This window comes from Cydia splendana, chromosome 21, assembly GCF_910591565.1.
Source record: "Cydia splendana chromosome 21, ilCydSple1.2, whole genome shotgun sequence".
Taxonomy (NCBI): Eukaryota; Metazoa; Arthropoda; class Insecta; order Lepidoptera; family Tortricidae; genus Cydia; species Cydia splendana.
The window spans coordinates 2038624-2063739 of NC_085980.1; the positions used below are offsets into that span (position 1 = coordinate 2038624).

The 25116-nt window shown below is 36.6% G+C and overlaps 3 protein-coding genes across 3 annotated transcripts in view; 1 reads left to right on the top strand and 2 right to left on the bottom strand.

Moving 5' to 3' along the window:
• Positions 1–8745, bottom strand: part of LOC134801354 (clathrin interactor 1-like) — a 32270-nt gene extending 23525 nt beyond the window's left edge. Inside the window, exon 1 of the mRNA XM_063773894.1 lies at positions 8542–8745. Coding sequence (XP_063629964.1) covers positions 8542–8591 — 50 coding nt within the window. The 5' untranslated portion in view covers positions 8592–8745. The remainder of the gene's footprint in view (positions 1–8541) is intronic.
• Positions 8746–8837: 92 nt separating this feature from the next.
• On the bottom strand, positions 8838–12410 carry LOC134801214 (TBC1 domain family member 7). The gene is made up of 6 exons (XM_063773746.1): positions 12115–12410; positions 11065–11261; positions 9922–10100; positions 9521–9616; positions 9318–9447; positions 8838–9155 (listed from the first exon to the last, which is right to left on the bottom strand). The coding sequence occupies exons 1-6, from the start codon at positions 12329–12331 to the stop codon at positions 9057–9059; spliced, it is 918 nt and encodes a 305-aa protein (XP_063629816.1). The 5' UTR covers positions 12332–12410; the 3' UTR covers positions 8838–9056.
• A 255-nt stretch (positions 12411–12665) lies between these two features.
• Positions 12666–24912, top strand: LOC134801355 (dynein axonemal assembly factor 1 homolog). Its single transcript, XM_063773895.1, has 18 exons — positions 12666–15045; positions 15418–15650; positions 16298–16577; positions 16806–16919; positions 17775–17952; positions 18398–18527; positions 18856–19042; positions 19629–19797; positions 20495–20568; positions 20782–21294; positions 21402–21586; positions 21703–21859; positions 21978–22091; positions 22167–22892; positions 23070–23369; positions 23759–23952; positions 24348–24749; positions 24862–24912. The coding sequence occupies exons 1-18, from the start codon at positions 12855–12857 to the stop codon at positions 24910–24912; spliced, it is 6198 nt and encodes a 2065-aa protein (XP_063629965.1). The 5' UTR covers positions 12666–12854.
• Positions 24913–25116: the final 204 nt, after the last annotated feature.

The window sequence follows — 25116 nt, forward strand, 5'->3', positions numbered from 1 at the left end:
ACTAAACTAAACCAGCGAGTTTAATTTTAAGCTCTGTCGTCACTCTTCAAGCCAGACAAAAGTGGTATTCAATTTGTAGAAAAAATACACAACTATACTCTGTATCTTTAGGTATTTAAATAAAAGTAAACAAAATCTACCATCAAATGGCTCCTTAAGCCAGTTGAGGGTAGATGAAAACATTACACGATCAAATAATGTAGGTTAAAGTCAGGTCGTTCAGCGTCATATCACTCATATCCAGACGGTTTTGTAATTGGTCGGTTAACCAATAAATGTTATAAATACCCGCAAATGTACAAATTGTTTGTTTACTTTTATTTAAATACCTAATGATACAGACTACAGTAAAACATTAATACCCGCATATACATATTTATCACAGTCATATTCTCTATATGCTGCTTCGCTATCATGTTCCACGATCGCCCGCATAAAAAATAAATAAAAGCATAATTACAAAAAACGTGACAACATTCAACATGTAACGTTACGCAAGAGAGAAAGGATTTCAAGGCCACCCATATAATTGTAACAGTCATTAAATCACTATATTCATTTGACCTCAATTCTTAACAACTTTATTTGTATGGAGAGCTCAAAATAATCTGGTCATTTTAACAAATGCATCTGAAAAGAGATACGATAATTGACCATTTTAAGTTGGTCTTTAGGTCAATTGATGTATATAGCAGTGAAGGTTCATAGTATTTTGGATGTGCATTGAACCTATCTTTTTGTTGGGATTTTAATTGCTAGTATGTACTAGTTTCATTTAGGTTAATTTTAGAATAGATTAAATACTAACGATTAAATGCTGTGATGCCGTTAGTCGACCGAATACCTGAAGTGCACTAACCAAAAACGGTGATTGAGTCACTATAGAATTGTATTTTGTTTTGATTATGAACTTGACGCCATTTGACAAAAAGTCAATGTGAAAATAATTGACCCATCGCCTCCCGGGCGATAACTAGTATAGTGGTTAACGGCTGATGAACCCTCGTGGACGTCAGCTGCCGCTCCGTTGGTGGATTGAGGAATGGCAGCCAGCGAAACACGTAAAAATAAATTTAGTCATTGCCTCCCGTTTGATACATTGTCACCGCGATACAGCCGGCTATTTTTTTAATTCATGATAGCATCTAAACTACCGTCTGACAAAGTATCAGCCGGGAGGCGATGACTGACGATATATGCTCCTGGCCCGCGGTCTATAAGTAAAATTCGCTACGCTTCGGTCAATAAGTCAAGTTGGGGTTGCTGTTGCAATCATTAACGCTCTGTAGCGAACGAAACGCAACTGTCACTGTCGCTCTAGTGAGGAAGAGTGATAGAGAGAGATGACTACGATACGCTACGGAGCATTAACGATTGGCACGTTGGCTACGCGCCCGAAGTACCGAATTCCAGCATAAGTATTAGCAAAGACATATGTAACTTCGTATAAGACGAATAAAGTCTAAGGAAAAAACGTGCCTCGGAATTCAAGTAAAAGTCATTCTCGAATAGGTGGCGCAAACACCTTTAGCCTATCCTCGGCTAGATGGCGTGACGACACCGTTTCATATTTAACAATTTTAACACATAGATATCAGTGAATGAACATGGATCAAAATGATATAAAAATAAAAAAATCATTTATCCATATATATACATTTTTTGATAACTTTATACGTTTTCATTTTGAGTTTTAGTCGTGTGTCGATAGATGGCAGTAAATTTACAGTGACTACACAATTTACAATGACAGGACCCCTCTATACTATCTATTCTTTTTGGTATTAGGTATTTACTTTTTCAGCAAACGAGAGGTTGGAGAGTTTAGTACTCACGATTTTATTCTCTAATAAACTTTGTATTTAATATCTGGTAGTAAAAATACGAGTAACATTTTATAACACCTTAGAAATAGAGGATTAGACAAATCAAAATCACGAATCTGTGACGACCATCGTAGGTACGTAGAGATTACGTAAGATAACAAACATGGTTGCACTATGTTTACGTACTACATAGGTATCTGTTTAGAATGAAACTTTATAATCGTATAGTTCTGACACCTAGAGACATTTACACCTCTAAATATTATAGATTTTGTGTTTTGTATCTGTATTTTTTATGTAATTCGACATCAAGAGACCATATACATCTCTAAGTATAATTGTAATACGTTAGTTTGAAATGTTAGTTGTATTTTATAAAATTGTTGATGTATTGTTACTATTTTTGCTTGTATACATGTATATTCAATGTTGACGTGTAAAAGTGCCCTTGTGGCCTATTTGCTGAATAAATGTTGATGTTGATGTTGATCTTGAACATTAAACACATTCTAGAAATACTAGGATAGGAATAAGTATGTCATACTGAGCAACAAGGGGACCACAGATTTCCAGTTCGCTGGACGATATCAGCCTATCAGTTAATCGCAAAAGGTGAACAACTGACAGGCTGATATCGTCCGGCGAACTGGTAATCTGTGGGCCCCATTACCATGGGACCAACTCCAAATAAAAAAAATTACTGGTTCTAAGGTCTAATCTTTAAAATCGATGTAACTGCAAATTCGTTTGCGTTTTTGGGGTGGATCATGATGATGATATCCTGTTATCCATCATCAGGGACCATAGGGCTCTCAGAAGATCCTTATTACCTACCTATATTTCTACCAGCATTGTAAAAATCGTTCAGTATGACTTATATGTACTTTCTCAGCAGTAAGGGTTGAAAACACACACTGTGTCTATATCATAAATAAACAAAAACACAGTAAAGCAAATTTTAGTGGTAATGAGAGTGTCACTCTCAGAGTAAAAACAGTATGCGATAAGATAACGCTGGTTTATATCAGTATCAGGTGTAATCTCTGACAATTCATAATCCTTTTAGTTTAATTAATGTTGTAATGATTTTGTGACACAACATCCAAAAATCTTGAAGGTTTCAGACATTGTAGAATTCCAAAAATGTCTGTCATTTGTTCAGATCCCCAGCTGGACCTCAAGGCTCCTCTAAACGATGGCCCAGCGCTGGACCAGCGAGATTGCCATGCGATGGTTATGGCTCCTCTACACGATGGCCCAGCGCTGGCCAGCTAGATGGCCATGCGATGGTTGAGAGCACGCACTATGGAATGGGCCACGTGTAGATGCATACGCGCCCTCGCGGGCCTACTACCTTTGATGCGCGGACGAAAAACCGACACCGCGGCCATGCCATCGCCATCCCGCCGCGCCATAAGCTATCCGACAGCAATACCCTCTCTACGCGCTGGCCCAGCTTACTGGGTCAATATGATGGCCCATCGTGTAGAAGCTAGCCATCAGATGAGAGGACAAGTATACGTATCTGTATACTTGTCCTAACTTGTACTTGTACTTAGCTCACGTCTAAGGGCCGGTACAGACGGATTGCAATCCGACAGCAACTTGTATGGGAACTGCACGCCGACAATGCACTTGGGGTACAGTCGGCGTGCAGTTCCCATACAAATTGCAGTCGGGTTGCAGTCCGTCTGTATCGGCCCTAATGTGGATGAAAGCAAAGCAGAAAACAAAGCACGAAATAGAAGCAGAAGTAAAAGGGAATGACATTTACATTAAAATCAAAACTGTCTGCATGAAATTCCTTTCATTCACCTTTAATAGGTATAATTAATTTGCAGTTTCTCTGTTATCATTAGCTATAAAAATTGAAACCTAATTAGTTTTTAGGATTCCGTACGCAAAGGGTAAAAACGGGACCCTATTACTAAGCACCCCTCTATCTACCCCGGCCGGAGATCTCCGTCAATTATTCTGTACCCCGAATTTGTTACGGACGGAGATCTTCGGCCATTTTAACCCCAGTCGAAAAGCAGTTTTTTTTATGTAGATAAAGCTGCTTTCACCTGCCAATTATCTCGGGTGCAAAAATAAATCGGTCGTAACAAATACGGGGTGTCCTGCGCGTGTGGGGCGCGGGAGACAAGGGCAACGAACAATTGGCCGGAGATCTCCGGCTTGGGTAGACGACAGGTTAATTATACCTACAGATTTAACCACAAAATCCAATAAGTATAGATAAAAAAACTCTTCTTCCTCGCGTTATCCCGGCATTTTGCCACGGCTCATGGGAGTCTGGGGTCCGCTTGACAACTAATCCCAAGAATTGACGTAGGCACTAGTTTTTACGAAAGCGACTGCCATGTGACCTTCCAACCTAGAGGGGAAACTAGGCATTATTGGGATTAGTCCGGTTTCCTCACGATGTTTTCCTTCACCGAAAAGCAACTGGTAAATATCAAATGATATTCCGTAGATAAGTTCCGAAAAACTCATTGGTACGAGCCGGGGTTTGAACCCGCGACCTCCGGATTGAAAGTCGCACGCTCTTACCGCTAGGACACCAGCGCTTATAGATAAAAAACAAGACCGAAGTGATCCCATAAGAGCACCGTGAACAAAGTTTTGTACGGTGCTCTAAAAACGAATGAACAATAAAGGCTCCGTCACACAGGTGCGTTTTGCGGGAGGGCGCGTGAGCAGGGCGCGCCGCTTTTACATATAAAACGCTCACGCCGCGCTCACGCCCCGCCCGGAAAACGCGCCTGTGTGACGGAACCTTTAAACGGTGTCATTAATTTTCCTACTTCTTTTCCTGTTTACATCCAACACAAATTTTATCCATATGGCCCACTGCCATATCGGATTTTGTCGATATGGCCACTGCCAGCATTGCACATACCTACCAGTCATATTCCTGTCTATTGTTTGGGCACACTCTAATGAGCAAGAAAGACAATTCATATAAGGACAGAATTCTTGGACTAAAACCTAATTTACAAATAATATGTCTAAACACTTGACTTAAAAGAGATCAGCTCCACCCAGCCAAGCATTCAGCCGCTTTGTGGCCAACCACAGCAGCTTCTCACCATCCACCTCCGTAAAACACTTAAAACAGTAGAATTACAACATATTTCCGTTTCCTATTTAATTTCTTAATCTTAACTTAACTTTAAGTTTACACAAGTGGTGTGTGCCTATAATTAGCTGTGCAATAAACTTGACACCTATCGAATGTACCTATACCTAACAATGTATCATTGTAACCGCTGTTGGCAGACCTATTCAATAAAATATAAATAAAATAAAATGAGACTCATCCCTTAGAGCAGGGGTCTCTAAACTTTTTGACCTGAGGCCAAGGGCCTGAATCTGAAAAGGAAGCCAGAGGCTTTTTTACAGGCTCAATTGGAGGGCTTGGACCATGGTTAAGAGTAGGACAATTTGATATGCTGACACATCAGTTTTGTAAGACAGTGAGAATTCATTATATAGTTATATTCTGTTGATTGGTATCATTGCCACTTGTTATGCAAGTCAATGACATTAAATTTAATCAAACATCAAACATCAACATTTATTCAGCAAATAGGCCACAAGGGCACTTTTACACGTCATCATTGAATTTACATACAAGGAAAAATAATAACATCAACAATTTTATAAAATAAAACTAACAATTCAATCTAACGTATTACAATTACTAAGAGATGTATATGGTCTCTTAATGTCGAATTACATAAAAAATACAGATACAAAACACAAAAAAAATCTATAATATTTAGAGGTGTAAATGTCTCTAGGTGTCAGAACTATAAGATTATATAGTTTATCAAGTTATCCTTAGAGATGTATAGGGTCTCCAAGAGTCAATATCCTGTATAATTAATACATTCATTAAGAGAAAAGAAACATACGAGAGCAGAATGAGGCGTCTCACTGTAATTAATTAATAAAAATAAAGTTACTAAGTAAGTTGTGTTAGCTTAAACAGACCAGTCTCCACAAACAGCACCCGTTCACGAGTATGACGCGTATCTCAGCCATCGCCTCCCTCAACCTTCATTCGGGAAAGTGGCGACCCGATCAACGACGCCACCGTAAGCAAAGACTTTTAAGCGAGCATGACATGTTCAAGCTACCGGCCTATAATAATACTAGTGGCTCTGTGAGCTGTAGACCTCGCGAGCAGAGCTTTAAATAACATGGTACTATAAGAGCTTTAAATATAGTAAATTAAAAAAAAAAATACGAAATGTATGTGTAAAAAAATACAAAAAGTTATAATAATATCCCAGCATACAATTACTGAGGATCGAACCCAGACCCTCTGTGCAAACGGAAAAAGCGAACGTTTACAAACTGAGCCAAATAGTTCTTAGATGGGTTGACGAAATTTAGCTACTCCTTCTCAAATTAAAATTAGTTAAAATTAAATATCTCCATACCTTCGAAACCAGCGAAATAAATTTTCTGAATTTTTGGCCATTTAATCTATAAACATATCTCAAAAAGAAAACACTCGTATGGTACCGATACCACTATTTGTTTAGGCGCGAGCTAATCAATCAAAAAAAAATCAATCCGCCATTTTAAAAAAAATCAAAAACCGGACGGACAAAAATTTTTTATTTAGACATAGAATCCAGTCACAAAATTTCACGAGATTCGGTTAAGAATTACGACCTGTAGAGGAGAACATCCGGACATACGAAAGCAAAATGCTCCAGTCGAAACGTAGACCTTCGCTACGCTCCGGTCAATTAAAATAGTAATAACATGTAGCTGTAAGACACGGCATTTTGTGCTCGTATGTTACATAAAAAGACAGTATAGCTTCACATAATCTTGCAGTGTATTGGGAAATCCACTTTCCCTTTGGTCATACAATTGGCATGTGTGAACAGTTGTTAAACATTAACATTTGTAATGAAGACAATTAAGTCATTGAGGCAATCCACACTTTACTTAATATGTATTGAACATAAATCAGTCAGTCTATTTGATACCTTTTTAAACTTTTAACTCTTCAAGTGGCAGACATTACCTTAGATATAATGAAATTTTAACTTTCTGTTAATTACATTTATTTGAAATACACATCCCCACTGCTGGAGTTTGCCAGATGAAGGGTTAACTAACTCATCATCATGTTCCATTTCAGTCAAATTTTGCAAGCATCAAGAACTTTAACTGAACAAGAACTTTAACTGATGAACAGGCATCGGAGTTTTTATCGCATGGTAAGACTAATAGCAAGCTATGGAGTCGACATTTGCCATAAATGTAAACTCTTATTCATACTCATACTCATTTATTTAATTTATCTTAAAATGCCTTTAGAGCGGTCGGTCGTGTATATTGAAGTTCCAGTGGATTTCGTTTGATGAAGAATACTGTTGATATGTTTTAAAATAAATTTATGTTTCAATTGGGTGAGTTGTACTTCACAACTCAAGCACACTCTAGCAGATTTTTCATAGTCATATTGTAAATTGTTGTATGGCTCTATCCATGCCAAAATTGCAGCTATTTCTGGGTTAGGCATAATAATTAATTATGGAATAATCCACAACGTATTTACCACTTACAGATATAAATAACTACTACGTTTGCAATCACCAGTGATTGACATATGATAAATACTAATCAATTTTATCAGCGGTCAGTACCTACATGACATTAGGTCTTTCGCAGCGATGTAGTTTGTATAGTTGTATGTTAAAATAGTTGAAGTTATGAATTCATAATGTAATAGAAAAATATTTTTATATATAATTCGACTAAGATAATATACACGACCGACCGCTCTAAAGTGATTTATTAATATAAATTACTAAAAGACATAAACACGAATATAAAACTAAAACTAACTACAATTAAATTAACTAAAACTAAAAATTAAAAATACCTATCAAAATTTGGTGCCCTCGGGAGGGTGCCCAACACTAAAGGCATTTTAAGATAAATTAAATAAATGACTATGAGTATGAATAAGAGTTTACATTTATGGCAAATGTCGACTCCATAGCTTGCTATTAGTCTTACCATGCGACAAAAACTCCGATGCCTGCAGATGAACTTTATATCATTTGTATCAATGAAAAGTACCAAGATGTTATCTTTTTTTTAGGAATATCATAACATTCATAACAATCCATATGGAACATACTTTAACAATGAAGATGGATATTTTTTATTGGTAAATGATGTGATGTTGTTGTAAATATCTCACATTAAAAACTTATTACACTGAGAGATATTTCTATTTTAAGATTTTAAACGCATTCAGACAGTGATACAGGTAATAAGAGTCGTTAAGATAGCCTCTCCCACCAGTCAGTCAAGTAACTGTAGACACTAGGTATTTCGTAACACGAAACTCGCTTTTTCAGCAGTTTAAATCGCTAAATTACATAACAGCTCAATGATAACCTGCAAACCGGTCGCCAATCAACAATTATTGCCCATTTCCATGTTCGAGACCGATTTTATTCAACTAAATTGGCCTCCACAAGCAATTTTTGGTAAAACCAGTTGCTTGGAGGAAGGCCACTTGAAATTGCCGTTTAAAGCTATTTCAGAAACCACTCACATAAAAACTAAAGTGTATTAGATTCCTAATAAGCAAATGGGTTCATTATACTACTGTATTTGTCACACAGATGGATACAATTAGCATAAAAGCGAAATAAATCGTAATACAGCTTACACTTTATCCGCCAGCTCCCGCACTTTCCACATGCTTATAAAACGATCCATTATGATAATTTAACTGTTCAATAACTTTTTTAAACAAAAATCACTGTAACTATAATGTAAAACAACATAAAATTAACGAAAAATGCAAGCTGATGATTTGGCTGACATTCTCGCAAAATGGCGAGGGGTTTAGTGTTGCCATTATAAAATTAAAATTCCTACTAATTTCGCTGACTAAATTACTTTACATCTTAATTTTTTTTTTACTTCATGTACTTACCTATGTTACACATTAATAAAACAACGTTATAATTATAATAATATGTATTTAAAACTCTCTAATAAACAACGATTATCACTTAGATCCAAATACAGTGCGAATTTAAAAAGCTCATACTACACCGAATAGCTGCACCTAAATAGCCTTATTTAAAATTTAGCTCGTTTCTTCCCGAATAGGTAATTTACTTCTTAAAAATCTTCTGTTTTACTTCTAATGGGTTATACCCATTAGAAGGTCATACATCATTTCTTCGCCAGTTGATCGCTTTGCGGCTGAGCACCATAATATTGCCATAGTTCTATTGCTTTATTAGCTACTACTTCTTCACACTGCTCTGGAATCTACAAAAAAATACATATTTTTAATTTTCTTCAATGCATCAGACAAAAACTACTACGTTTCCAAATATTTTTTTATAGTAACACTTTTTTTTTCTATATTTAAATGGGCATTGATAATAAAGCCGTGCAGCCAAGCTGTATGAAAAGGTTCTACATAATTACCTCAGATACACAATTTAATACTTCTTCAGAATTTTTCGCTTTCAATATATTTCGTCGTAGCGTAATAACTAGCATCACAGCAACAAATGATAGTATTTTCGGCGCACCACTACACACCTTGTCCCAAATCCTGAAAAATGAAAATAAACTTAAAATATTTCGAAAAAGTAAACAAAAATGGATATAAATAAAATAATGCATACTTTGCGAGGGAAGTGTCGTCTAATACGCCAGCGAAGCAACAGTTGAACCATTTTGTTAGAGGTAGTGCATCCAATGCATAGATATCTGCTAAGTGGCTGAAAAAAGAAAAACAAAATATTTAATATATATTTTTAGTTACCATTTTGCTGATGTTTCCCAAATATGTATGTGTCTTTACATTTTTTAACAATACAATGGTGGCAAAAAAGTGTACAGGCCGTTTAAATATCAATAACATGGGGTGAACTTCAGAGGTTGAAGTAGCGCAAAATATTGTAGGTGACAGCTGAAGCAGATGGCGCTCTACGGCGGCACGTTTTGTGTTAACTGAACAAGGTTTTCGATGCTGCACAACAGAAGACAAATGCAAGACAGTGACATTTAAGTCAAAAAAACTTACTTGAACAACTCCTGATCCTCCTTATCCAGCATACTCTGGAACGCCTCCTTGAGCTTGATGAGGTCCTTCTGCATGTGCCTCACGACGTCCGCGAGCCCCTTGCTCAACCAGTACACGTCCACCTCGTCGGAGTACAATGAGGAGAGTGTCTCAGCGATTGGGACGAACGTGTCTGAGGACTGGAGCATAACATTTCATTAAGGGCGTTGTCACACTGGCGATTTGCGGGAGAGTTGAACACGAGAGCAGCGAGTTGGCAACGATAATGATCTCGCCGCGAGCACGCAACGAATTTTTACTGATTTCCAGTATCTTCGTACGCAGCGAAATAGTTGCGCGCCCGCGGCGAGCTCGCTGCACGTTCGACTTGCTTTTAACGCAGCTATTTTGCCATGAGCGCGCAGCTATTTTGCCGCGAGCGCGCAGCTATTTTGCCGCGAGCGCGCAGTTATTTTGCCGTAAGCGCGCAACTGCTTTGCTGCGCAAAAATTTTTCAGGTTTTGTTTTCTTCAGTAATCAGTGTGTTTATTGCTTTCATAGGTCATACAGGTTGGTACATTATATTGGTTCAGCTATGAAACCCTGTAGGGCACTGCAATATAACTTAAGTCTAACTTAAATACTATGGCTTAAGGCTATCTCTAATACATTGCTTATAATAACCATGCGATCATGCATCATATAAATCATATTACATATGTAATATACATCTTTTAAACTCTTCCATGGCCCTGGTAACTTTTCGCAACTTGCTCATATCTATTTGCAAGTAAATAAAGCACTTTACATTACATCTGGTGCTCCATTACAATACCCTGTGGGCCTGTGCTTATAAGCACATTACGTAACTATGTCGAAAATTTAAAGGGCCATATGTACAGTAAAACGTTGTATGATACACATGCGACTAGGTGATATTTGACTTGTATCGTAAATAACTATTACTTGTAACATTGCATCGCCACTATCAGACGAGGCCAGGTTGATGTGCAAACTATACTTAAATGTGATGTAGTGGTGTAGGTAATACTACACTATTACATCATTATTAGTATTATTACTATTAGACCTCATTACGGGGGTGACATCGTCACTGCGTGAAAAACCCCTTAAAAAAAAAAAATTACTTGCAGTGTCACTTACACAGCAATTAGTCTCCGGGAACAGCAGGGGTCTCGTCTCTTCATTCTCTAGCAACCACATCTGCAGTAAGATCTGACTCCGAGGCCCCGACATGTCGGCTAACTCTAACATCTCCGCTGCATATAGGAGGTCCTGGTACTGCTCAGTGCGTTGCTGAGTTACGTATGTGTGTGAGTCGGGGTATACGGGTAGGATGTCTGAAATGAAGTAACATAGAGGCTCCAGTGCCCGACACAACTCCAAGAATCAACTTTTTCAATCATAATGTCATAGCAATAAAGTTGACAGCAAGGTGTCAAAGATTGGGTCTTAACATGTTGATTATTGGGGTGTTTATGTTAAATTAGTTATTGTCCAATTGATCACTTTGGCTTTGTTCACAGGTTTTAAGCTTATTATCAATCTGAGAGTAAAACAGCTGTTGATTTAACAAACTTGGCTTACATTTTTTTTCTATTTGGTTTTATTATTAGTTACAGGGTTACATTGAACATTTAGCTTTTTATTAACTTGCAATGTAACTAAGTATGAATCTATGTAACTATGTTTATACAGGTCAAATCTTGCGAGTTAAATTTGACCCACTTCCCAACTTCCAATGAAGCTGAAAATTTGCATACATATGTAAGTTGGGTGAGAATGCAATACTATGGTACCATCGAGCTGATCTGACGATGGAGACAGGAGGTGGCCATAGGAACTCTGTGATAAAACAATGAAACCTAATAGTGTTTGGGGTTTTTAGAATTGTCTCAATGAGTATTAGTTACCTGTGGAAAGAAAAGTACAGTCAGCGATAAAAGCTAGTTCCAAAAATGAAATTTTTGCCAAAAACTTATTATACTGTCTATTTCTCATTTGATTTTCCTTTAAACTTCTTATTAACATAGACTGTGTCATTATAGAATTATTCTAAAAATAAAATAAATAAATAAACAACGAGTTCACAAACAAAGAAATCCAGTAGCAACACGCCCAGATACCACCGCCCCATTTTTGAGCGTTAATTGAGAACAGATCCCTTATGTTATGAAAATAAGGTTTACTTACCAAGTAGAACCTTCCATACTAAATTCCTATAAGCAGCTGGCACCGTAAACCGAAGGCAAAACTGTTTTAACTTTAACTTGTCCCACGGCTTTTCTTTCATGAGTATCTCTAGAGACTTCTTCTCCTCAACGCCTCGGCAACCAACCTTTTCATAGTATGATGAACGGAAATTCCGTTCATCAGACATTTTCAATCTAGCAACAGCGTCTTCAGGCATATTTTAACGAAAATTCATAGTGAAATCGGCATTGAACAAGGGATCGAAACCCATAAATTAAACTGTCATTGAAACATCTGACATTGACAGCTGTAAAGGTTATTTCTACGTACTGTTCAAAATCGATTAGCTACTTTTTTGTAGTTTTTAGTGCGAATGTATGGCATGAAAAGGATTTAAAATGAAATATTGATTTAGTTATTTCAAAACGTTTAAATTGCAAGTACGTTAACATAGAAGTCATGAATTTATTTTTAATAAATTATTTCTAATCGTCAATTCCTACTCTTCGTTCGTTTCGTTTCACAAAGTAAAGCTATAAATAAATTTCTTGCAAACAACCTCAATGACTTCCTTAGCAACCTGTCCTTTCCAGAGATTTTCAAATTTCGATCAAACAAAAGATTCAAGTAGGTAACCATGGAAATACATAAGCAGAAAATGTTTGTCTACGTCTAATGTATTAGTGTCAAGGTGAACTAGTAAATAATTACATTTCAAAAAGCCAGGTAAGTAAGTCAAAATGGAAGATCCCGGAAATTCGGGCAATTCGGTAAGTGAAGCAGCTTATATAGAAAAAAAGAAAGAAGAGTTACGTATATTCTTTAAAAAAGCCAATTTGCCCAAGGATGTTATTGAAAAAGCCATTGAAAACGAACTAACTAGCTTGAAAGATTTTAAAGATAGGCCGTATATAGCCGCATCATACCCAGGTAAAATAAGGTCTGAATATGAAGTGATGACTGGGCAGCCTTTTACTAACGTTGAAGATCACACGAAGCCACTGACAAGCGAACAAGCTCGTATGATCATAAATGACAACCCGATTATTGCAGAAAAGGCGCGCCAAATTCAAATAGTTACCAAAGTTGACAAAAATAAAGGTATGTCCATCCCTTTAGAAGATATACATATAGCAAGTTACAACGATATGACTGCAGAATTAGAAGAAGCCAAAGGTGATAAAGAACAAATAAATAAGATAAAATACCAAAATATGCAAGCTTTATGTCAGTCGGTAACAGACTATAAGATTAAATTAGACAAAAATAAAGATGAGAAAGTGTCTACTAAGAAGGAAGAAGTAGAATCTGATACAGAAGATAAAGAATTTGAAGCTATTGAGAATATGGTAAGTCAATTTACTGACAAGTCTTATGAAACTAGATTCCAGGAAACTAAAGACATGCTCAGCAAAATGGCAGATTATTATGACGATCCTAATGTTAAGCCGAACGAAAGAAAACCTCTTGATTTGTTTGATCCAATTTTGAAAGAATCTTCGAGTCTCTTTGTTAAAGGAGAGTTTAGACGTACAACTATGCAAGAGGTTCAGGAAAATTTTGCCATTAATGAAGCATTAAACATTTCCAACCCAATATCGCCAGATTTAAATGCTGTAGTTGAGAGAGCCACAATCAAAACTTCGGAACGCATAAAAACTGATCTAGGAAATATATCTAACTTTACTGACAATGCAAATGACATGCCTAAAACCTTTGAAACAAGACTGAAAGATACAGAAAATGCTTGCAAAAGCATTAATACGTTGTTAGACAAAAGTCCTATGTCGAAAGAATCTGATCAAGGAAAAGATAAAAGTAACGATGAAATTGAAGCTGAATTCATAACAGAAAATAAGCATGACGATAAAAGCGAGGAAAATACGGTTTCAAATTCACAACGTTTTGATGAAAGAATGGAGCAGACTCTACAAAATGCTCTAGAAGGTATATTACAAATAAGTAATGACGAAAATATAAACAACAATGAAATGGAATACAACGAAATGAAAAATCTAGCTCGAAACATTGTTGAAGGCGCTGAAAATCTTAGTACGTTAATCCGTGAAGACATTACAAATAAACTCAATAGTATGAATGAATTACTCAACGATGTAAACGAAGCATTAGAAAAATCTAAAAAATCAACTGTTGCATATCAGAAACTAAAAGACGAAGGAGGTATAAAACAAAAACAGCTCCCAGAAACTGCAAAAGTTACTGAAGTAATTGATTTAACTACTGAATCAGACGAGGACGATGGTGACACTAAGGATGAGGCAAAAAGCTTGGTTACAGATACTGATATTAGTTCAATATTTAGCGCTATAGGGAAATTGAACTCTGAAATACAAAGTCATGAAGATAGAATTAACAAAAGTAAGGAACGATATGACATGAGAAGTAAAGAATGTAAAGATTTTATTAAAGAAATTGATGAAGTAATGAAAAAGTCAAATAGCATTCTACATCCAACGCAGTCATTGAAAGACTTGAGCAAAGAACTTCAAGAAGCTAAACAAAAGAAAGATGAGCAAAAGGTTAAAGAAGAGGATAAAGATAAGGGAACTAACACTACTGTAAAAGAAGATAACAAAGAAGTAGAAGAAAGAACTGAAAAACGACGCAAAGAATTATGGGATACTGATCTTGAACCAAAAGGTGATTTAGCAAAAAAACTAGCTGATTTAAAACATAAAGATATCGAGCGGAATAAGAGGATTGACAGCCTTCTATACGACATAAAAGAAAAAATGAAGGATAACAAGGAAGTCCTACGAATCGCTAATAATTTACTTAGAAGGGATGGCAAAAAGGGTCAAGATGATGACAATGACGTTGACATGAAAGCACAAGGTGACTGTTCTGGAAAACACGTAATAGAAGTTGAACCAGAAATTGTTGACGAATCAAGCATCGGTGATGTTAAATGTAAGTTTTGATTTTATATATGTAATTAATTATATTAGTTTAGGACATAAACTTGCAGCAAACGAAAACCCACGAAGCAAGCTTCGTACCTAAAGTTTAGGTAATCGATTGTCTATGTTACTGAAAAGTTTTAAAAGCATTCTATTATACACATTTCCTAGCGCTGTCTTCGTGTACTATGAAACGATGTAAGTAGGCATGGATTACACCATAAACTAGCAGAATTGTTGTTAAGTGGTATTTCGCCTAAGTGCTATAAAGTGGTGTAGATAGACTAACCCTCTTTTAAGTTGAATAGTGTAACATTGACGAATAAATACCTAGCTGTTAACGCCATTCTTTATATGAACAATTTTTTGTTAAATATCATAGCTGCTGAAGATATCCGAGCAGAAAGGGCTAAGCTCGCGGCAGAGAAAAAGAAAGAACAAGAGGAAGAAAATGAAAAAGAACGGAAGAGACTGATCAAAGAAAAAAGAGATAAGGAGATCGAGGAGATGAATAGAGGACCACAGATGACGAAGGCATTTATCAAGAAGCATTGCAAGGAGCACAAATTGTATTCTACTCCTTACTTGAATGATATATTGTACTTGCATTTTAAGGTAAGATCTAAAGTAAGAAAGTGATACGTGCTTTGGGGTAGTTCCAAAAATTAGACAAAGACTAAACATCTTTAAATCCTGCAACAGGAATTCTGATAGGTATATAATATATAGTACCATTGATATTTACCAGTTGCTTTTCGGTGAAGAAAAACATCGCGAGGTAACCGTACAATCCCAATAAGGCCTATAGTTCTTTTTTTTTAGCATTAGAAATAAGGTAAACAATCTTGTTGTGTGTTTTAATTGAAAAACACATTTTAAAAATAAGTTACGGCAAATATGTAACAATTATGAATCTAATACGATCATTTATATTCTTCTGCTTTCATAAGTAATAGTTACTGATTTTTAAAAAGCGTTTTTCAATTAAAAGACATGTGAAGATCGCTTACCTTCTTTCAAGTTCTTTCTAATGCTAAAAAAAACGAACTATAGTTTCCCCTCTGGGTTGGAAAGTCAGAGGGCAGTCACTTTCGTAAAAATATAACGATAACGAGAGGAAGAATAAGAACAGGAATTCTCATAATTATGCATAAATTTCAAAGTAAATTTTTGGAATCAAAAATTATCTCAAAACTCTTTGCCGAATATTTGAAGTCTTGAATCTGCGATTAAATGTCGGTTAATTCTTGTATTTTCTTCAGGGTTTCTCCAAGATCGAAAACCTGGAAGAATATACCGGTCTGAAATGCATTTTTCTTGAAAACAATGGAATCCAACGCATAGAAGGACTTGATACACTCTCTGAACTTAAATGCTTGTATCTCCACTACAATATTATAAAGAAGATTGAGAATCTAACGGGATGTCCCAAGTTGGATACTTTGAATTTGGACCACAACTTTGTGCCAAAGATTGAGAATTTGGATGCAGTACCGGATCTGCATACGTTGAGTATTGCTCATAATATGCTGTCTTCTGTCAGTAAGTACCTACCCACTATAATATTCACGGTTAAGTATCATGCAATTCGTACCGTTGGTACTTTTCTAGCAATGAAGCTGCTTTTGAAACTGAAGATCTCAGGTAAAATTTTTAGTGAGGGTAAAAACTTTTCTCCCCCTCAAGAGGTAGGAAGTAGGAAGTTGAATGAACTCTACAAGTAGGTTTATTTAATGATCAATTGAATTTAATTTTGTTTCTACGTTCTAGGTGACTTGGAGCAGCTCAAGTTTTGCAACAATCTATCAGTCCTGGATCTCTCTTACAATCGCATTGAGGACCCTCTTATCGTGGATGTACTTGAGGCTATGAACATTTTAAAAGGTTTTTTGCAACTTAATATTTTCGCTTTCTGTAGCTTTACAATCAGCCATAAGTTTAGTAGCGGCGCACCTGAAGCACTACCACCAGTTTTAACATTGACATATTCACTCACGTTTAAGTAACTTACTTTCTATGCATCTCGCTCGTACTCGCATATTAGTGCAAGCGAGATGTATAGAAAGTAATTTACGTAGACGCGAGTTAATCTGTCAATGTCAAAACTGGTGGTAGCCGTACTGTTGGAGAAACGGGTACCTAAATACTTAATTTTGATGTGTGCTGTAAACTTTTTAAACACTTCTGATGATGATGATCATCATCATCATTACTTATAGTCTGTATCTTTAGGTATTTAAATAAAAGTAAACAAACAATTTGTACATTTTCGGGTAATTATAACATTTATTGGTTAACCGACTAAATACAAAACCGCCTGGATCAGTCACTGAACGACCTGACTTAAACCTACATTATTTGATCGTGTAATGTTTTCTTCTACCCTCAACTGGCTTAAGGAGCCATTGAGGGTTTGTTTACTTTTATTTAAATACCTAAAGATACAGAGCTTTGCTCTTGTCGGTGGATCATTTCTCCAATTATTTATTTTTTGTGCCAGTCTTTTAATTTGATGATGATATGTAGCCAATATTTGGCATGATAATTGATAAGGTTTGGTAACCTAGCTTTATATATACCTCTAACTTTATATAAAACAGATTTCTGCGGGTTATTAAGGTAGCTGCCATACACGTCCCGTCTAAGTAAACCTTTTTGTAGAATGTCCTCATAGTAAGACTCTTTAAAAAAATTTTTTTTTTCTTATTTCACTCAAACCTCAATAATTACCGTTTCCAGTTTTGGTGTTAACCGGCAATCCGGTAATCCGCGCCATTCCTGCCTACCGCAAGACGTTAACCCTGCGCCTAAAGGAGCTGTTGAATCTGGACAACAGACCTGTGTTCCCTCGCGACCGAGCATGTGCTGAGGCTTGGCAGCGCGGAGGGATTGACGAGGAGGTTGCTGAGAGGAAACGGTATAATTCAGTTCAGATCTAGAACTGCGGAAGTAGAGTGAGTTGAGCTTTGGTTGAAACTGCAAATCCTGGAGAGATTAAGACAATATAGTCTGTTCAACCGTTCTCGTCACTAAAAGGAGCGAAATTTATCCCTAAATCCTTGATTCCTACATTTTTCAAATTTATTGTCTTTTGTGACAAATCATTGGCCAGAGTATAGTTACCACTGAGTTATTCTCTTTGAGATAAGAGATAACTATAGTTGCATCCTCTCGGTCTAAGGCCTCTACTCTCAAGTTTAGCGCTTTACCAGGCTAAGGGTATATAAATTTCCACATATGACACTTCAAACATGTGTTTCTATTCTCGATGAGTAAGATTGATATTTGATTGTCATTCTTGAACAGTCACCCTGGTAAAGGGTTAAAAATCTTCATTCAGTTGGTACTTGATTTTCTTACAGTTGGATAGCAAAAGAACACGAGAAGACCATGCAAAGCGTTCGTTATCTAATACGAATGCGGGACGAGAAGAGAGCAGAACGTGACAAGAAAGAAAGAGAAGAGAGAGAAAGGTTGGGGCTACCCCCCAAGGTAAGATTTTATTTCTTATTTAGAACATTGGGATTGTGTAGTTGGCGAAAAGCTGATGGAATATTTTCGAAATTGAATAATTTACACGTGAAAATAAATCTAGACATTCTCACATTTGGTATTGGGAACAAATTGGAACATTTTAAACCAAATTTGATATTACCTATTTCTTGTGAATTTTTCCGAGAAAGTTTTTTAATACTTTGGAATCTTTCCTCAACTTGGACATCTGTTTAGTAGTGCCTAATTATTCGAACATCGATTTGATCTTGTAAGTAAAATTTACGGTTATTTTTTTTTAACATATACCTTTAAATTTAATTATCAGGAAGAATCTCCTGACGAGACAAATCCAAAAGTGCTAGAACTGGAAGCATCACCTAAAGAAGAGAAATCTGGTCCCATTGAAGTAAAAGCTAAAGGAGTAGCAGACGACATGCTTTCTGGATCAGAAGCTGATGATTCTACGAGTGAAGATAGCGAAGATAGCGGGGACGAGGGCAAAAAGGATGATGGTAACCCTTTTCCAAGTTGTGCCAGTCAAAATAAATGATAAATGACGTCTGTCAAGTAGTTTCCGTCAGTAGAAAAAAGCAGCAAATTTAGAAAATGTAGCGAAGGGAAAAAAAGAAAATAAGAAATAGAAAATTTTAATTTCTCGCCTTTATCTATTGATAAAGTTGTTTGACCGGCTATAGCAGATTATCCCAACAAATTAATTTAAAGATAAGTCTTTATTCCCGAAAAACCAATCTAAATTGGAGTTTTGGGATTTAAATCAAATTGTTTAGGTTGAAATTAAATTAACACGTATCAACGTATGGTGTGTGGTCGATAAATCGTACTATGCCTAGAAAAGGGTTAATGTTACGAGATTGGAATGTAGAAAAGAGTACCTAGCCAATAGCCATTGAATAATAAACGAGAACTAAAAAAAATAATACAAAATTCTAATTTACGTTACTCAGAAGAAAGTTATAAGCGTCTTCTACAACAAAATATTAGCAAATTTAATTATTAAGCTACGTAATCACGCTGCTCAAATAATTTTGAACACTCTTCGAGTTTGAAAAATATAATAACATTGGTTCCACGGTATAGGTGCAGTGACCACCGACATCCAATGGTCGCCGTTCATGCGAGGGAACCGTTACATCCAGGAGGTGAAAGAGGAGCCCCCGAAACCACCAGTGTCTGAGCAACATCTCGACGACTACTGGTATGGGTACAGGGGAGACTTGAAGACGCAAATGCAGAATTCAGAGGCTGGGTGAGTATTGTAAATATGATTTAACCCTTTACCAGGCTCAGGGATATAAATTTCACACATACGGCACTTCAAAAATGTGTTCTATTTTCGATGAGTAAGACTGACATTCGACTGTCATTTTTGAAATGTCAGCCTGTTAAAGGGTTAAATGTTTTTATTTTTAACAGACTTATAATAAATAATAATCCCTTGTTAGATTAAATTGTCTTAAAGGGCCTCTGCGCTGTTGGCTTTGGTTCCACGCACGCCTCCCAAAGGTCCGGGACCCCATGGTCCCGAGATATGGAATAGACACACAATAATAATAATTTCGAAGAATTTCGTACATTAACCGCCTGTTCATATCTCTGTCGCACGCGCATAATTATATTGCTGTCGCGCTCGCACAGTGGCATTGACCGCCGGCATCATGGGCGGGACAGCAATATATTTACGCGCGTGCGATAGAGACAGGAACAGGCAGGTCAATGTACGAAGTTCTTAGTGCTTAGCGTATTATATTTACTCGTAGTTCTAATGTATCTTTGAAGCACACAGCACGTTTCGTCGAATACGCGTCATCAGTTTTGTATTTACCTATTTTCTAAAGACAAAAGATAGGCGAACCTACGGAACTTTTAATGCCGAAATATTATCATTTTTAAAATACATATCAATTAAACTAGCTTTTACATATGTTTTTTTCATTTCTTTGCAGGAGTTTTGTAAGTGACTTCAAAAGTATTAACAACTTGCTTTTCGGGCAACAACCTAAAACGTCTCGAAAACCAGGTATGACTGCAGTTTTACTTTTATCTCAACTTGACATCTTAACCCTTTACCAGGCTATGGGATATATAATTCCCACATACGGCATTTCAAACATATGTTTTATTTTCGATGAGTAAGACTGACATTTAATAGTCATTTTTGAAATGTCAGCCTGGTAAAGGGTTAAAAAAGTGTTGAATTGCACAGTAAAGTTATGTTTTATAAATATTTCAGCAACCAAGAATCAAGTTAAAATAGAAGAGGTTATTGAGGAAGATAAAATAGCAGATATTAAGGCTGAGAAAAAACCGTTAATTGAAATAATTGAACCACAAGAAACGGTTGTTAAAGATACAGAGAAATCTGGAGATTGCACCAGGTTAACTGGTATTGTAGAAGAAGATAATCTTGTGATAGATCATGATAAAAAGATTGCTAAAGAAAAGGTTCCGACTGGTGAAGCTAAAACAGAAACAAAGGATGATGGTAGCGCTAATAAGAAACCATTTAAAAAGATTTTGATAACAGAAATCAAGTCTAATGATAAATCTGAGATAAAACATGAAGTAACAGAAAGTGACACCGTTAAAAATAACGATGGAAATAAATCAGATGATAAAAAAACCGAAACTAAAACTGTAAAGGCTGATGATAGTCAAAAACAGGAAGAAAATCAACCAGAAGGAGTTACAAAGAAAGCAACAAGTGAAAATTCGGTTCAAAGTTTTGAAGAAAGAAGACAAAGAGGTGAGTTATTCTATCTCTGATCATATTTTTTTTTAAATAAACATTAGTTGAGTAGCAGATGGAACAATAATCGTTAAACATAAATTATTGTTTTTTTTGTACTGTAGCAGGCGCAGGTGAAGGTGTCTCTCTCATGAACTACATGCAAAGTGTAAACTCCAATAACCCTGAAGACGATGATGAGGATTTGAAGCCCAGTGCTGAAGACCTAGAGATATTCGCCGAGCTGGATCGAGATATGGCAGAACGAGAAGCAAGAATAGCACGCGGTGAACCAGCCGTGGATCCTATGGTAACAATATATTGTGTTTCAAATCATTTAGTATTCTAAAACTTCATTCTTATTTTTAAATTTAACGGCAAAGCGTTTGATTTATCTACTTATCTTCAATATGTTTCATCCTATAGAAATTGTATCTCAAGAATCCCATGGATGACTTCTACCAGTCAGAGGATCTAGTTCCAGCTCACAAAGTTACCAAGAAGGCCGAATACACGACGTACAGATACGACAACGCTTATGACAGAGTTGCTCTGAGCCAGCTTACTGGTGGAGAAAAACCTGGTGAGAATAAAAAAAAAACTTCTATCAGAGACGAGGGGAGGCGAGAAACTAAGGTCGGTACTTAGGTAGTTTATTTCACTTAAATTTTGATAAAAAACATATTTGATCTGGTTTGCAGACGAGTCGAAGATAAAACTTACTTATATTCCTGGAGCCATTCGAGTCCAATACATGGATCACCGCCCCCTCGAAGTCGAATGTGAGATCGGAGAGGAAAAGATCGATTCTGGACGTATGTATGGGTTCGTTATTAATATTTTTACATTGAAAGAAAAAAAAATGGGAAATGTATTTAAATTTATTACAGCATCATCTTGTGATACTGATTCAATACATATTCCGAGTGACAAGGACAGCGTTACTACGGAAGACGAAGATAAACCGGAAGTTACAAAGCCAAAAGAAACTAAGACGGCTAAAGCCAAAACGGCAAATGCAACTAGGAAGAGTAACGTTGATCGGCCAATTAGAGGAAGGATTAGTATCACACCTAGAGAAGATAAAAGTAAAAATGATGAAAAGATCAGTTCACGCAAATCTATTTGCGTGGTTGAAAAAGACAAAACTACTAAAGTGAATATATCTAGACGACAGTCTATTGCAGCTGTAAATGTCAGTAAACCTACTGATGCTAAGAAAGTAATTAAAAAAGAACCATTGAAGAAAGTTGAACCCGTTAAGAAGGAGTCTGAGAAAGCAAAAATAATAAAGGAGAAACCTACAAGAATAAGGCCAGAAAATATAGGTAAAAACTTAACCAAGCCTGTGAAGAAGACACAATTGCCGATAAAAGAAGCGAACGCCCTTCAAACACAGACACTGAAGACTATCAATGAAAAAATAAAGAACGTTGAGAAAGAGGACAACACAGATATTAAAGTCAGCACTTCTGAGGTGCAAACAGTTAAATCTGAGACACGAGAAGAAGCAACTATAGTACATGAAGTTGTGACTGATTCAGGGGATAATAAGTCATTAGAAGCTACAGGTGTGCCAATTGAACAAGTGCAGACGAATATCATAAAACCACAAGGTAAATTATTACAAAATAGTAAAATTTACTGAAGCCAAAAAATATTGAAATTGTAGTTTTCATGTCGTCTTTCGAGAATCTTATAAACCAGCTTAAGGCTTATTCGTAGTAGTTATTTTGGTCACTATTAAGGGTTAAGCGTCGGTAAATATAAGTCATTCTTATTTATTTCCACAGCGGATACCACTGTTACCGATATTATTTGTCATGTACATGACATCGACTCATCTAAAGATAAATCTGAAGTAGATTCTACTGTAATACATGATGATAATGAATATATTGAAGATACATCTGAAACTCCCGACATCCATCCAATGAGAAACACATTAGAATTAGATGATACTCCAGATCAAGAGCTTGTACCAACTGCTTCTACTTCGTATGATAGCATGATGTTTGTAGATCGAGGCGAAGCCAAAAAATCAATAATTGAAACCATTAACTCTTATGAAGATGATCGATTTCCTTCTCAAGGTCAGTTTTATAAAATTTAAATTTCTAACCGCTTGATCGCTATAAACTCTTATATATGGACATTTTAGTGCAGAATTCTTTTCTTCCTAGCTCTCCTCTGTTGGGGTGTACGGCTCGTATCATAATCTTCCACTGACTTCGGTCCTGGGCAGTTGGGGTAACCTCTTCCCACCCCATTCTCAATACACCTAACTCTTGCTGCACGGAACGGCGCTAAATGAATTTAGGGCGATCATGTTTCCGTTTGCCGGGCATCTTCCTGGTCGTTTTGGATAGGTGGGTGTCAGGTTTCCTGAGGATATGCCCTATCCAAAGCCACTTCCGCGTTTGAATTTCCGTAGTCCATATGTTATGTGTAGTTGCTAATGATTTTGTGTTTAAATTACCAGGTATAAACTCGGACGTATCTGAAAACGCTCGAATCGAGCAGTCAGTAGCGACAGAGATCCTGGACAGGACGCTGCACTACGAAGAACGAGAGATGTACCGCCAATATGACGCGCTGACTTGTCACGCGGGCAAGATTGATAATCAGACCAATGTTCTGTTGGAACATATGACGGAAGAGATGCAAGATCATACAGTGAGTTATTTTTCTTACTTTTTTGTAATAATTCTCTCATCTGCATCTTCAGCTGTTTGTAGCCTGTATTTTCTTTTGCAAAATTGTATATGTTTTCCGAGCAAAGATCGGTCTCCCAGATATTTATCATTATTGCAGAAATCCACCAGACGATATAGATTTGGTTCACATATGACTGAACCAGCGTGGTTATTCTTCTTCTACCTAGCGTTATCCTGGCCTTTGCCAGGGTCCGCTTTCCTACTTGCCTTTCTCCACTTTGCGCGATCCTGGGCTTCATACCTATATTGTGTGTTTCTATCCTCAGTTAAAAAAATAATTGCTAAGAGTTTCTCGTCTGCTTAGAATTACTCATATTAAATTGCGTGCGTTGTAATTCATTCTGTGTTTTCCAGCTTCCTGTAATATCCCAAATCCTAACTGCTCACATAGACGTAGCTGAGCAAGCCTGGCGTACTGGCAACTTTGTCCCGTCCTACATCCAAGCCACCCCCTCCGACGACGAAAACGATAACGACGATAAGGATGACGACGATAACGATACGACACTTCTACCAAGCGACACCTCTTTAGACCTTGAAGAGACCATCACTGATGGAAATATTGCTATGAACGTGGCTCTGGATGCTATTCGAGAATATGATGACTCTGGGATTGCGGAGTTCAATGATTCTAATTTGGAATATAAGTCCTTTAATGATGATGAACTTAATGCCAGTCATAATGATGAAGTCAATACTAATGATGGTAAAGGAGATGCTCAAGCGGAAACTAGTAATATTGAGAAAGAAGATAACGTCAGTGACGCAAATACAGATAAAGGTGATTGTCAAATACAAAACACAAGAGCAGTTTGTGGTGATAATCAGGATACCAATGTTAAAGATGTGAGATCTATTGGTGATACAGAACAGGATAAGCAAGATATTACAAGTCAGGATGGTAGAGAAACGGATGTAACAAGTTATTTGTCAGGAGAAGATGAACTATTTGAAGACTGTATGGACCAAACTGTCATTGAGGATGATTTTAAGAGAGTCGAAGAGACGATGACTTTGGAAATGAAGATAGCTTTGGGAATTGATAAGGCTTTAGAGAAGTAATATCTAGATTTGCACTAGCTCAAATAGAGACGCATAGAATTCATAATAATGCTCTTTTTAG

Excerpts from the sequence above, each read along its gene's own strand:
- LOC134801214 (XM_063773746.1), bottom strand. The coding sequence starts at position 12,331 with ATGCCTGAAGACGCTGTTGCTAGATTGAAAATGTCTGATGAACGGAAT. Across the intron at positions 10,101-11,064 it reads TCCCGGAGACTAATTGCTGT|TCCTCAGACACGTTCGTCCC; the intron begins GTAAGTGACACT and ends GTTATGCTCCAG. Across the intron at positions 9,617-9,921 it reads GAGGATCAGGAGTTGTTCAA|CCACTTAGCAGATATCTATG; the intron begins GTAAGTTTTTTT and ends TTCTTTTTTCAG.
- LOC134801355 (XM_063773895.1), top strand. The coding sequence starts at position 12,855 with ATGGAAGATCCCGGAAATTCGGGCAATTCGGTAAGTGAAGCAGCTTAT. Across the intron at positions 15,651-16,297 it reads TATTGTACTTGCATTTTAAG|GGTTTCTCCAAGATCGAAAA; the intron begins GTAAGATCTAAA and ends TATTTTCTTCAG. Across the intron at positions 19,043-19,628 it reads CGAGGGCAAAAAGGATGATG|GTGCAGTGACCACCGACATC; the intron begins GTAACCCTTTTC and ends TCCACGGTATAG.